This window comes from Eubalaena glacialis, chromosome 9 (assembly GCF_028564815.1).
Source record: "Eubalaena glacialis isolate mEubGla1 chromosome 9, mEubGla1.1.hap2.+ XY, whole genome shotgun sequence".
Classification (NCBI taxonomy): Eukaryota; Metazoa; Chordata; class Mammalia; order Artiodactyla; family Balaenidae; genus Eubalaena; species Eubalaena glacialis.
In genome coordinates, this window is record NC_083724.1 from 7134253 (window position 1) to 7147650 (window position 13398).

General features: G+C 40.1%; 1 protein-coding gene across 7 annotated transcripts in view; it reads left to right on the forward strand.

The window, feature by feature from the left end:
• The window catches only part of FNBP1 (formin binding protein 1), a 143141-nt gene that overhangs the window by 76908 nt on the left and 52835 nt on the right, over positions 1–13398 (forward strand). For all 7 annotated transcript variants that reach the window (XM_061199766.1, XM_061199764.1, XM_061199765.1 and 4 more), the window contains exons 5-6: positions 3942–4004; positions 4440–4544. In XM_061199766.1, the coding sequence (XP_061055749.1) occupies positions 3942–4004; positions 4440–4544 (168 nt within the window). The remainder of the gene's footprint in view (positions 1–3941; positions 4005–4439; positions 4545–13398) is intronic.

The window sequence follows — 13398 nt, forward strand, 5'->3', positions numbered from 1 at the left end:
GATATATTATATATATATAGTAAAAGGAGCGGTGTTGTACCTAACTGTAATGTGTGAATAATAAACATTCTCACTGTTTGTCTATCCAGCCTAAGTATGATTTCTTGCAGTGCAGTAAAATCTCCTTGGAAGCTTTGTCATTATCTTTTTTTTTTTTTTAATTAATTTATTTTATTTATTTATTTTTGGCTGCACTTGGGCTCAGTAGTTGGGCTCTAGAGTGCAGGCTTCAGTAGTTGTGGCGCACGGGCTTAGTTGCTCCGAGGCATGTGGGATCTTCCTGGACCAGGGATCGAACCCGTGTCCCCTGTATTGGCAGGAGGATTCTTAACCACTGCGCCACCGGGGAAGTCTCTGTCATTGTCATTTTGCTTTAAGTTAATGTTTGCCTATTTTAGGTTCCCTGTGATTTTTTATCTCAGCTACCCCTGGCCCCCAGGAAATTTCTAAAAAATTTTTCAAGGCTGATTTTATTTGTATAGATTTTACCTGTATATTTTTAAGGTTCAACCAAAAAGTTGAAATGAAAGTAAGTTTAGCTGTCACCCCAGATACCATCACGCATTTTTAAAAGGTCTATTATTATGTTTGAAGAGAAACTAAAGCATCTTATTACAGGAGAAAGCAAAGAGCATTTTTCTGGGTCTCTAGAGATGGCATTTCCTGTCTCTCCTCTGACAGGAGAAAAGAGCTGTGATGACTTCACTCCGTGGCTCCAAAAGAAGTGCTTATTATCTTTTTCTAGAGAACAATTCCTCTTTATTTAGGGCTTGGAGACACACTTTTTAGATCCACACTTGCTATCTGCCCAGCGAAGAAATGTTTGACCATTGTTTGTTAGTAAACAACAAACACATCTGGCAAGCTGGTTGGTTTGTTTAACTTTGTAACTGTTAAGATAGCTTTTCCGATTAAAGGAGGGAAGATGGAGCTGGCTACAAAGGACCGCCGCTATTTAGGTCATGGGATGCTCAGAACTGTCAGGAGGGCTTTTGTTCCATCCGTTAGTTTCCTAAGGGATCAGGCAGCACAAGGTTGTTTTTGTGTGTTGTAGGCAAATCCATTTTGGAGGAACACATACTAGGCAAGAAAGACTGGAAGGAAAATCAGTGACGCCTCGATTTTTTTTCTTAAGCTACATGAAATGCAATCACAGGTGTAGTTCTCAGATAATTGTTTCGGTCCCACCAAATTGTGGTGTCATGGGGTGTGTCGTGACAGGAGTCCTTCCTGGCAAAAAGCTCACCAGTAACGTCAAGCAAGGTCCACACCGTGCTTGAAAAATAAATTCATATTTATTTTTGAACCTTGGAATGAAGAAGTGACAAGAGAGTTTACTATGTAGTAGATTTTCAATAAAAATCATCCCTCGTGCTTCCAAAAACATGACCTTTTTTGGAACACTATTGTCTTCAGAGAAGATTCCTTTGCTAGTAAAGCCCATTCCACCTTTCCTGTGCCGTGTCCGTCACTTCTCCATGTTCTTTGTGTGCGTTTCCTCTCCATCAGGACGGCCCTGGCTGTGAGGGAGCTTTCGTTTTGTGAAAACATTCATTTCAGGGTTGCTGTCGAGTTGGAGCGGAAGCTTAGAGCCCAGCTCTGAATTGGGTGCCGAGGTTTTCTTTTTCTTTTTGTGTCTGTCTTTGAATCTCAAAGTAAGATTTGGGGGAATGGAGGTATCTTTTCTGCAAACTGCAGAACACAGGGGACCTGCTTAGGAAATGGGGCTGGTCCTCTGGACTGTTTGGGACAATGACGAGGGACTCCCAGGGCCGAGGGGCACAGCTGAGCCTTGGTCTCCCTCCTGAGCCTTCTTTAAAACGATATATGTGGCTTTCAGAAAACCTGTACTTCCTCCAAAGCTCCCTAACTCTGCTCTCAGCTTACTTTACTCCTCCCGAAGCCCGATCCTTTCTTGCTTGTTTATTCCTACCTTCGACTCCATCTCTTTTCGGTCCTATCCCTGTGTCTATTATGAGACTTGAAAAATGAAGCCCCACGGGGCTCCTCTAGACCAAAAAATTGCTAGATGGATAAACCTTGCTGTCAAGAGGCGCTTAAAATGGTGAAACTTGACCTCAGAAGAGAGACAAGAAAACATTCCCTTATAAAGGAACACTGTTCTTAAAAAAAAAAAAAAAAAAAAAATCTGATTTTGTCTCCTCCTCCCTGGCCTCCCAGGAGTCAGCTACCTTTTGTGACTCGGCTAAGCCATAGGCGCTGACGATTGAGAGAAAAGGCTCTGAGGCTGTACCAAGGGGACCTCTCCGTGCCTGTTCCCCCTTTCACCGTGCCTTCTCTACAGCACACCCCTCCCAGCCGTGCTTACCTCGGCGGCCAGAAAACAGACAGCACATTCAAGCCTAGTCATTGAGGGAAGGCCATTTATTAAAAGGAGCATTTACCACTTGTGGAAAGGGCTCAGGAAAAGCAGTAAGGGATGGAGCGGTACCCCCAGGCTAATCACGGTGGGGAGCTGCCGTGGCCCTGGGTCTCAAAGGGCAAGGCAGCCTTGTAGGAACTTCAGAGATCAGCTGCAGGGGCGCTGCCTGACCGGAGCTGTGGCCTTTGGTCAAAGGACCTGGCCGGCCCCTGGCATCCTAGCGAGGGAAAGCTGCAGATGGAAATTCACGCCCTCTGATATGCCAGAACCCTCTCCGTGGCAAATCTAACAGAACCAGAGGGCAAGGGCTTCTGTTCACATGGTCCATGCAAGTCTGAACAACCTTGGAATCACTCGGACCCCTCCGTATCTCACAGCCCACATCTGATCTGATTCACCAGCAAATCCTAGTGGTTTTCCTGATCAAAGGACACCCAGAATCTGAGCCTCTGTCACCACCTGCACTGCTACCCCATGGTCCAAGTCTCCATCATTTCCAGGGTTGGAGAGAGACTCCCACCTGGAACCTTCCTTTACGGCATCTACAGATCCCCTGCTCATTCATACAAAAAGCCTACAAGACCCTGCACAGGCTGCCCCTTTCTTCTCTGACCCCATCTCCTCATATTCTTGAGGCTCACTTTGGTCTGGCCCTCTGGTGTCCTTGATGGTCAACACCAAGCACATACCTGCCTCAGGGCCTTTGCAGATGGCAGGGAGGTGAATTTTAAGTTTTAAGAAAATCTAAGTAATGGAAACATCTATCCACACAAAACTTATACAAATGTTTGCAGCTGCATTATTCATAATTGCCCCAAACTGGGAACAACCAAATGCCCATCAGCTGGTGAATGGACCAACAAGATGTGGTATAGTCACCCAAGGAAATATCACGCTGCAATAAAAAGGAATAAAGTACTGATACATGTGACCACGTGGATAAACCTTGAAAACATTAGGCTAAGTGAACATTATGAAATAATGAAGGCATGATGTCAGTCACAAAAGACATCATATTGTACAATTCCATTCGTATGAAACTTCCAGAATAAGCAAATCTATACAGACAGGAAGTGGTGTGGTGGTTGCCTAGGGCTGGGGAGGATGGCGGGTGACAGCTAAGAGGTACGGCGTTTCTTTTTGGGGTAATAAAAATGTTCTAAAATTGACTGGTGAGGGTTGCCTATTTTGTGACTATACTAAAACCCATTGAATTGAACAATGCCAATGGGTGAATCTTTTGGTATATGAATTACATCTCAAAGCAATTAAAAATAAAGATCAAAGTGATTGCCATCTTAATAAAGCATTCCTGTCATTTTTACAAGTGGTGTATGTAAGTCTTAGCATTCAGTATTATTATAGCTAAAGTTTGAAAGTGAACTCTTGACTATTACTGTTTTCATTTCCCATTTATTTTTTAACTCTTAAATTTCTCTGGCTTGTACATGCTAGATATTCAATATTTAAATATCATTGAAGTGGATGAATTTTTCTTTTCTCAAGTGTTAATATGAGAAAGAGGGGGTACTAATTATGGGTGTGTTCCCCCCTCCAGCACTTTCACGACGGACGGAAGGCACAGCAGCACATAGAGACTTGCTGGAAGCAACTAGAATCAGTAAGTGAAAACCCAACCGCTCAAGAAATGTCTTTATAGATTTTCTTGTTTGAATTTAACTTAAGCTTGAATCAACCAGTAAGTACAAAACAAACAGAGACACTATTTATTGTCTTTAGAGATTTTTATAATTTGAATTTAACTGGTTTCTAGAAATCATTACTGAAAGTAAAATGTTAAGCCCAAAAGAGTTCAAGCAGAGTCTTTTTCTAAAAATCATATGGAAAGAACAAAGGTTAGACAGTTTGGATGGAAATAGATGTGGATTTTAAAATAACTTCCTGAAATGATGACACGGAACAAATCAGTTTGGAGAAGAAAGCTTTCGGGGTGGTGGGGGGCGGGGCGGATGTCGATAAAATTACATCTTCTCATAAGAATCTCATGGTTTCATTAAAAATTACTTTCCCCGCCACCATCTTCCTCTGCTTTTAGAGTAAAAGACGTTTTGAGCGGGATTGCAAAGAGGCTGACCGAGCCCAGCAGTACTTTGAGAAAATGGATGCTGACATAAATGTTACAAAAGCAGATGTTGAAAAGGTAAGGTGAAAGTGAGGGTCTTTCTTTCATTTCCCTTTTTAATGTTCATCACGTATCCTCCCAGACTGCTGGTCCCCAAGTTCTCCTTTCTGCTGCAACCACAAAAGGCCACTTTACTTGGGATCATTTTCGTTTTGTGTCAACGGAGGGATGTTGGCGGTGGGGTGTCAGGGAGAGAATCTAAAATTTGGGGAATCTTCGGTGTTATGATTTGAGCAGTTTGTTGATTTATTTAGTCATCAGGATGATAACACGGAGACTTAGACCATGAACATACCTTAGGGGGTGGTTTCCGCAGGCTGTGGTTCTCTCTTAATGGCTTTTCAAAGAAAAAGTCAGCCTCTTAAAAGCTGGAGCAGACTGTCCAGTGCCATCTGGAAGAGCTCGGCCGCTTACGGTGCTTCTGTTAAAAAGATAAAGAGATTCACACGAGTGGCCTGTGTTCTAATGGATTCATTCAGGTTGATAACAGGTTGTACTTGAAGGCTTGCATTGGAGAGTCCTCCCGAAAGCTTTTCCCGAAATGGACTTGTATTGGCAATTAGGAATATTATTATAAAGCTTGTACTGTGTCTTCCTGTGGTTCCCTCTGTGTTTTTTCCCTGGAAGTTAAAGTTTCTTTTTATAAAAGTCATCAATATTAGTGTAAACAAAACTAGGCTGTTAAATAACAGTATTCATTCGTGACTGCCCAGGGCTATTTTGGCATTCACAGACTCATGCTTTACGTGGGGGAAAACCCTGCATTTTTGTAGACTTCTTTCACTTTTGCCAGATTATTTGGAGTTGATTTTGCTCAGAAAATAGTGTGAATTAGTTATTTATTGCCCAATTCTGCCAAATTCCTTGCTTAAAGCCTGGGTATATATTAGTATGCCTTCCTCTAAAATTATCTAATATATTAGAAAACACATTCTTAATGTCTATATTTGATCTTGAGTAGAGATATTTACTTTACCAAAAGATATATTAATTTGCTGGTAAAGTTACCATAAATTACCATAAATTTGTTATAAGTTCTCATAAAATATTAATTCCCCAAAGTATTTAATATGTTATTCCATTAAAATAGCTTGACCCAAAGTTTATCAAAAAAACATTTGGGGTTAAAGGAGGTAAAATCAGTATATGTGTCCCAGAAACATGCCTGGCACAAAGGTATGCATTCTGTAGCAAATATTTTATTACCCTAAATGTAAAATTGGAGTGATTTTTATTTATTGAAAGACTTTTTAAAAGGCATTACTATTATGGCCTTTTCTTAGAAAAAAAGCTATCTATCCTTGCTCATTGTAGAAATACCTGAAAATACAACCAAATGAAGTGGGAGAAAAAAATTAAAACATCCAACTACGGTTAATAAAATACCTTTCAGAGCCTCCACCATTCCCTCCTGGTCTCTAAATGAAGCTATTTTTTTTTTTTTTTTTTTGGCCGCGCCGCGTGGCTTGCGAGATCTTAGTTCCCTGACCAGGGATCAAACCCATGCCCCCTGAAATGGATGCACGGAGTCCTAACCACTAGGACCGCCAGGGAACTCCCTCAGAGCCTTTTCTTTAAGAAAGATTATGTATACTACACATGTACAGTGTAAAGAATAGTAACAAAGGGAACAGCTGCTAATCCACAACCTGTCTTAAGAAATAAAAATCTTATTGTTGCCTTTCAAGTCTCCCTTCCTAACTTCATCCTTCTCTTCACCCTAGAGGTAAACTTTATCCTTAATTTGGTGTTAATCATCTCCTCGCTTCTTCATAGCTTTACCGTAGGTGTCTGTACCTCCAAAGAGTTTATTTCATAATTTTGCGCCCTTTTCACCTTTATAGAAACAAAATCATACTTTCATTTCTTTTCTTGTGACTTGACTGTTTTTCATTCGATATTATGTTTTTTACTTAATTCATGTGGACTATAGAACACATAACTTTTATATATTAATTTTAGAGGCAGATGCTTGCTAAACTCTCTTTTTATTTCTATTTTGGGGTTTTCCATAGAGACAGTCATAACACCAGCAAATAATACAGTCTTATTTCTTCTTTTTCAATCTTTATGTCTTTTATTTATTTCTCGTATCTTGCTCTGCTGGTTATGACCTCTATTATGCTGGCAGTAACAGTTATTGTGGAGTTCCTTATCTCGTTCTAGATTATAAAGAGAGTGCTTCAAATGTTTACCCATTAAGCATGATTATAATATACCCTTTATCGGGCTAAGGGACTTCCCTTCTTTTTCTATTTTGCCAAGAAGTTTTTTGTTTTTTGTTTTTTTAAAATTTTATTTATTTATTTATTTATTTATTTTTGGCTGTGTTGGGTCTTCGTTTCTGTGCGAGGGCTTTCTCTAGTTGCGGCAAGCGGGGGCCACTCTTCATCGCGGTGCGCGGGCCTCTCGCTATCGCGGCCTCTCTTGTTGCGGAGCACAGGCTCCAGACGCGCAGGCTCAGTAATTGTGGCTCACGGGCCTAGTTGCTCCGCGGCATGTGGGATCCTCCCAGACCAGGGCTCGAACCCGTGTCCCCTGCATTGGCAGGCAGACTCTCAACCACTGCGCCACCAGGGAAGCCCCAAGAAGTTTTTTTTTTAAAGCTTGACTTAATATTGAACACCATCAAATACCTTTTCTGCTTCCTTTAATCCATTAACAGGTAGATTACATTATTAAATTTTCTTGTATTGAACCAAATTAGCGTTCCTGGGACTAATATAACTAGGTTATGATGTATTTTTTTTTAGACAGAGCTGAATTTATTTTGTTAACATTTTAAGATTTTGCATCTACAGTCACTGAAACTGACCTGTAATTTTTCTTTCTTGGCTGTTCTAGTTTTTGCTTTACTTCTTTTTAGTTTTGGAGTGTTGCCCTTTATTTTCTGGATAATATATGTAAGATGAAATTAACTGTTCCTTAAATATTTTGTAATACTTTATTGTGGGAGAGTTTCTAACTACTGATCCAATTCCTTTATTATCTTTTCTTTGGTTGATCCTGGTATGTTATATTTTTCTAGAAATATATCCATCTCATCCCAAGTTTTCAAATTAAGTGGCCAAAAGTTGCCCATCATATTCTCTCACCTTAATTTTTTGCTGCATATATTGTGTGTCCCCCTTATTTATTCCTAATATTATTTATTTATACTTTTGGGGGAGGGCCTTTTTTTTTTTTAATCAATTCTTTTTTTTTTTTTTTTAATTTTTTTCTTTATTTCTTTCCTTTTACCTTCTTTTTTTTTTTTTTAGTTTATTTATTTATGGCCATGTTGGGTCTTCGTTTCTGTGCGAGGGCTTTCTCTAGTTGTGGCAAGCGGGGGCCTCTCTTCATTGCAGCGCGCGGGCCTCTCACCATCACGGCCTCTCTTGTTGCGGAGCACAGGCTCCAGACGCGCAGGCTCAGCAATTGTGGCTCACGGGCCCAGTTGCTCCGCGGCATGCGGGATCCTCCCAGACCAGGGCTCGAACCCGTGTCCCCTGCATTGGCAGGCAGACTCTCAACCACTGCGCCACCAGGGAAGCCCAATCAATTCTTATTTATTTATTTATTTGGCTGCATTTGGTCTTAAATGTGGCATCCGGGATCATCGTTGTGGCATGAGGGATCTTTCGATGCGGCGCGGGCTTCTCTCTAGTTGTGGCATGTGGGCTCCAGAGTGCACAGGCTCAGTAGTTGCGGCATGCAGGATTAGTTGCCCCACAGCATGTGGGATCTTAGTTCCCCGACCAGGGATCGAACCCACGTCCCTTGGATTGGAAGGCGATTCTTTTTTTTTTTTTAATTTTATTTATTTATTTATTTATTTTTGGCTGTGTTGGGTCTTCGTTTCTGTGCGTGGGCTTTCTCTAGTTGCGGCAAGCGGGGGCCACTCTTCATCGCGGTGCGTGGGCCTCTCACCGTCGCGGCCTCTCTTGTTGCGGAGCACAGGCTCCAGACGCGCAGGCTCAGTAGTTGTGGCTCATGGGCCTAGTTGCTCCGCGGCATGTGGGATCTTCCCAGACCAGGGCTCGAACCCGTGTCCCCTGCATTAGCAGGCAGATTCTCAACCACTGCGCCACCAGGGAAGCCCTGGAAGGCGGTTCTTAACCACTGAACCACCAGCGAAGTCCCGGGAAGGGTGTGTTTTGTTTTGTTTTGTTTTAATAATGTATATATTTTTAAATTTTTATTTATTTATTTATTTTTGGCCGTGTTGGGTCTTTGCTGCTGCGTGCCGTCCTTCTCTAGCTGCGGTGGGTGAGGGATACTCCTCTTTGCGGTGTGCTGGCTTCTCATTGCGGTGGCTTCTCTTTGTTGCAGAGCACAGGCTCTAGGCGCACGGGCTTCAGTAGTTGCGGCACATGGGCTCAGCAGCTGTGGCTCATGGGCTCCAGAGCACAGGCTTAGTAGCTGTGGCGCATGGGCCTAGTTGCTCCACAGCATGTGGGATCTTCCCCAACCAGGGCTCGAACCCGTGTCCCCTGCACCAGCAGGCAGACTCCCAACCACTGCACCACCAGGGAAGTCCGAGGGTCTGTTTTTTTTTTAAAAGGACGTTAATGGTCTTCATCTTTTATTTGTTTGTTTGTTTGTTTGTTTTTGGCCACACCGTGCAGCATGTGGGATCTTAGTTCCCCGACCAGGTATCGAACCATGCTCCCTTCAGTGGAAGCGCAGAGTCTTAACCATTGGACCGCCGGGGAAGTCCCGAGGGTCTGTTTTTTAAATCATTTTTTATTAGTATTTTACAAGAACCAAAAGTTATCTTTATGGAACTTCTTTTTACTTTCTATTTTATTTATTTTCTTTTTCTTCTTCTTCCTCCTCTTCCTCTTCTGTCAATATCTTTGGATTTATTTTATTGCCCTTTTAAAAATTTCTTTCTGCAGATGCTTTCCTCATTTCAACTTTTCTTCTTTTCTAATATAAGTATTTAAGGAACAAAGTTCCCATTTAAGTACTGTTTTATTTGCAACCCATGAATTTTGGTATGCAGTAGTATTATTATTGTTCATTTTCAGATATTTTTCATTTCTTTTACTATTTAGTCCCTCCACTAATTTATTTGGAAGCATATTTTTAAATTTCCAATTGTATGATGTATTTAAACTTATCTTTTTGTTAATGATTTCTAACTTAATTGCATTGTGGTTATAGAAAGTCTGAGTTTGAGACTTTTACGTTTGTTGAGACTTGTCTTATAGCCTAGTACAGGGTCAGTTTTTATAAATGTTCTCTAAGTAGTTGAAAAGAATGTGTATTTTCCATTTCTTGGTTGCAGAGTTCTACATTTTTTCATTAGAGCAAACTTGCTGATTACCCACATCTTCCCATCATTAAGGATTTTTTGTCTGCTTGTTGTATTTTGATAGAGATATGTCACTTCTTTGTGCCTCACTTTCCTTGTCTGTAAAATGGGAACACAGAAGGAAAAGATTGATGCAAGTGTTGGTTGAGATAATATGTACAAGATACTCAAAGCCATTTATGGCAGTGGCCAGTGATCATTACATTAACTATTGCGATGATAATGATGAAAGATTTGTTATTTTCTGTCCATTTTGCTCTTCCATTGTAAAGCTGTTTTATTAAAAAATAAAGTTTAGAATTGTAATGTCTTCAATGTGATTTAATTTTTCACTGATATGTGGTGATCTTCTTTCCACAGTCATGCTTTATGCCTTGAAGTCTATTTTACCCAACATAAACCAGCCTTTTCTCTGGGTCAGCATTTGCCTGGCAAGTCTTTCCCATAGTTTTAGTCTACATGTTTCCTTGTTCCCATATTTAGATGTGTCTTTTGTAAATGGCATATAGCTGGATTTCTTTTTAATCCAGTCTGATGGTCTTTACCTTTCACCTGGAGAGTTTGGATGGATGTATACCATCTCATTTTATTTCTATTTGTTTCACTTTTTCTATGTTTCCTTCCCCCTTTCCCTGATACTCTCTGTTTCTTGCCTTCTTGGATTTTTGAAAATTGTGTTTTGTTTTCCTCATTCCATTTTCTCCTCTACTGCTTTGGAGATTATGTATTCTATTTCTGTGCTTTATTTGGTAAACCTAGACTTTTTTTTTTTTTTTTTTGGCTGCATTGGGTCTTTGTTGCTGTGCACGGGCTTTCTCTAGTTGTGGCAAGCGGGGGCTACTCTTCGTTGCGGTGCGCGGGCTTCTCATTGTGGTGGCTTCTCTTGTTGCAGAGCACAGGCTCTAGGCACGCGGGCTTCAGTAGCTGTGGCACATGGGCTCAGTAGTTGTGTCTCATGAGCTCTAGAGCGCAGGCTCAGTAGTTGTGGCACACAGGCTTAGTTGCTCCGCAGCACGTGGGATCTTCCTGGAGCAGGGCTCGAACCCGTGTCTCCTGCATTGGCAGGCGGATTCTTAACCACTGCGTCACCAGGGAAGTCCTAGACATTTTAACATATATGTTCAGCCTAACTATAAAGTAAATTAAGGTCTTTACTAATGTCCACCCAAACAACTTTAACTAAAACCAGCTCCCTCTTAACATTGCAATGCATTTGTGAATATTTTTGGTTCAACTGCATTAATTTTTTTTTTTTTATAGTTCTGTAAGTATACTTTTTATTTTCTTTATTCACCATTTCTTTTTGTACCTGGGGTCTTATTCCTTCTTCCCAAAGGACACCTTTAGAAGTTCCCTTAGCAGAGATTTATTACAGTAAAATCTCAGTTTTTGTTTGATTGGAACTGTCTTTTTTTCACTTTCATTCTTGAAACATGATTTCTCCATGTGTACAGCCCTAGGGTGATTGTATTGCACCTGGAGGGTCTTATGCTACCATCTTTTGACTCCCGTTTGTAGTTGACAAGTCACAGTGTGTGAGAAGCCAGTATAATTGTTAATCCTTTGAAGATAATCTGTCTCTTCTTGTTAGTAACTATTAAAATCTATTTTCTTGTCTTTTTGTCTTTAAAATAGGGGTGACTTTCTTTACCTTCCTTTTGATTCATCGGACTTATTGCCTCCAGATTGGAATTTTCTGATGCTTGCCTATTCCTCATTCTATTGTTTCCATTGGAACTCTGATTATAAGGCATTAGTTAAAATATCTACTCTATGTCCTCCATGCCTATTAAGCTATATTTGTATTTTCCATCTCTTTGTCTCTCTCTTTCTCTGCTGTGTTCCATGTAATTCCTTTAGATATAACTTTCATTTCAGTAATTCTCTCTTAAGCTGTGTCTAATCTGTGGTTTAACATGTCCATTGAGTTTCTAATTTCAGTTGTTACATTTTCATTTCTAGAAGTTCTTTATAGTTCTCTTTAAAATCTATCTAGTCATTTGTTATTTTCTTGTTGCTTTCTCACACCCTTGTACCGTATTTTACTTCTTTAAACATACTAAACACACTGACTTTTATTCTCTATTTGATTAATTTCAGTATCTACAATTTATATGGGCCTGTTTCTTCAGGTTGTTGTGTCTGCTGACTTGTTTATGATGACTTGTTTCCTCCTATATTTTTGTCCTTTCTTCTATAATGCCATAAATGCATTGCTGAAAAACTTTATGTTCTGCAAAAAAAGCTGCTAAAAATAATGAACAGGACTTAGGGGAAAATAGGCTTAGAAATAGATCACTCAATACTTACAGAACTTTGTAACCAGAGAACCAACAAAACAACAATCCTAGTAAAACAACTAGTATTTGAATTGAGTATCACAGTCCTTGTCCTTTAAGATGTAGGTCCTTCTGAGTATTAGGGCCTTAAGACATGTAGGTCCTTGGAAGCATTCACTTTCAGCAAAATGAAAGATCTGATCCTGGCTAAATACTTCCTGCACTTATCTGTCGTTCTGCCACAGGTGGAAATATCTTTCCAGATTTTGCATTCGTAGCTTTACCAGGTAGTTCAACAGAATGAGTATTGTAGCAGTTCTTGAAGCCACTGAAGCAGCCACTAGTTGCAATTCTGTAGATTTTTAGCCTTTTTCTTTCTTTTTTTTTTTAAATTGACGTACAATATTATATTAGTTTCAGGCGTACTTAGCCTTTTTCTTAAAATCTGCATGACGTTGCTAAGGCTTACCTGTGATTGCTTCCAAACATTAATTTACTGTGAAAAATTGCCTATAGACTGGCAAGGCTTCTATGTTATACCAACATCATTGCCTTATATTTCAGTCACATAAGAAAGTATGTCACAGCAGAAAAACATGTGAGATTCAAAACAGAATGTGTGTGATTATAAATGTGCATTTCTTGGAATTTCATCTCTGGCCTACATTTAAAGTGGGTTCTCCAGGGAGCTGGCATTACCTGGGGTCACTACCAGGCCAGGACTGCATCAATCTGAATTTCCAACTTGGGGTTGGGGATCCACACATGCTGTGTGAGTTCTAGTCCTTTGTGATTGAAAAATTTCCAGGATGACTTTTTAATTTTCCTCCCTCAGGTCAGATCCAAGGTAGTTAACTTAACAAACGTGCAATTGCTGGGTCCAGTTGCAGCTTTAGGACTTTTGGAAGGTACTACCAAATTGAATTGCTCTCCTCAACTATTTTAATATTTCCAAGGATGTATTATTATTTGTTATACGTAGAGAGTCATTTTGTTTTTTTTATGGAAGTACTATTTACCTCCTCCCTAAGGATGTGATAAATTACTGGATTTTAGCATCACAAATGTTGAAGCTCATAAAACAATGTCTAAACATTGGAATTCTTAAGTTATTCTTAAGTTATTTTGCTTATGAGTATCACTTGAAGCACTATAATTTCCCCAAAACCAACTGTGATTCGATTGTTATATCAGTTTTTGCATTATCAGCAGTGAAGCCTCTTGTCAGTATCAAGCTGAAAGGATGCAGTGTTTCAGTTCTTATGGATACTTAATGTAATTTCCCATTTTGACT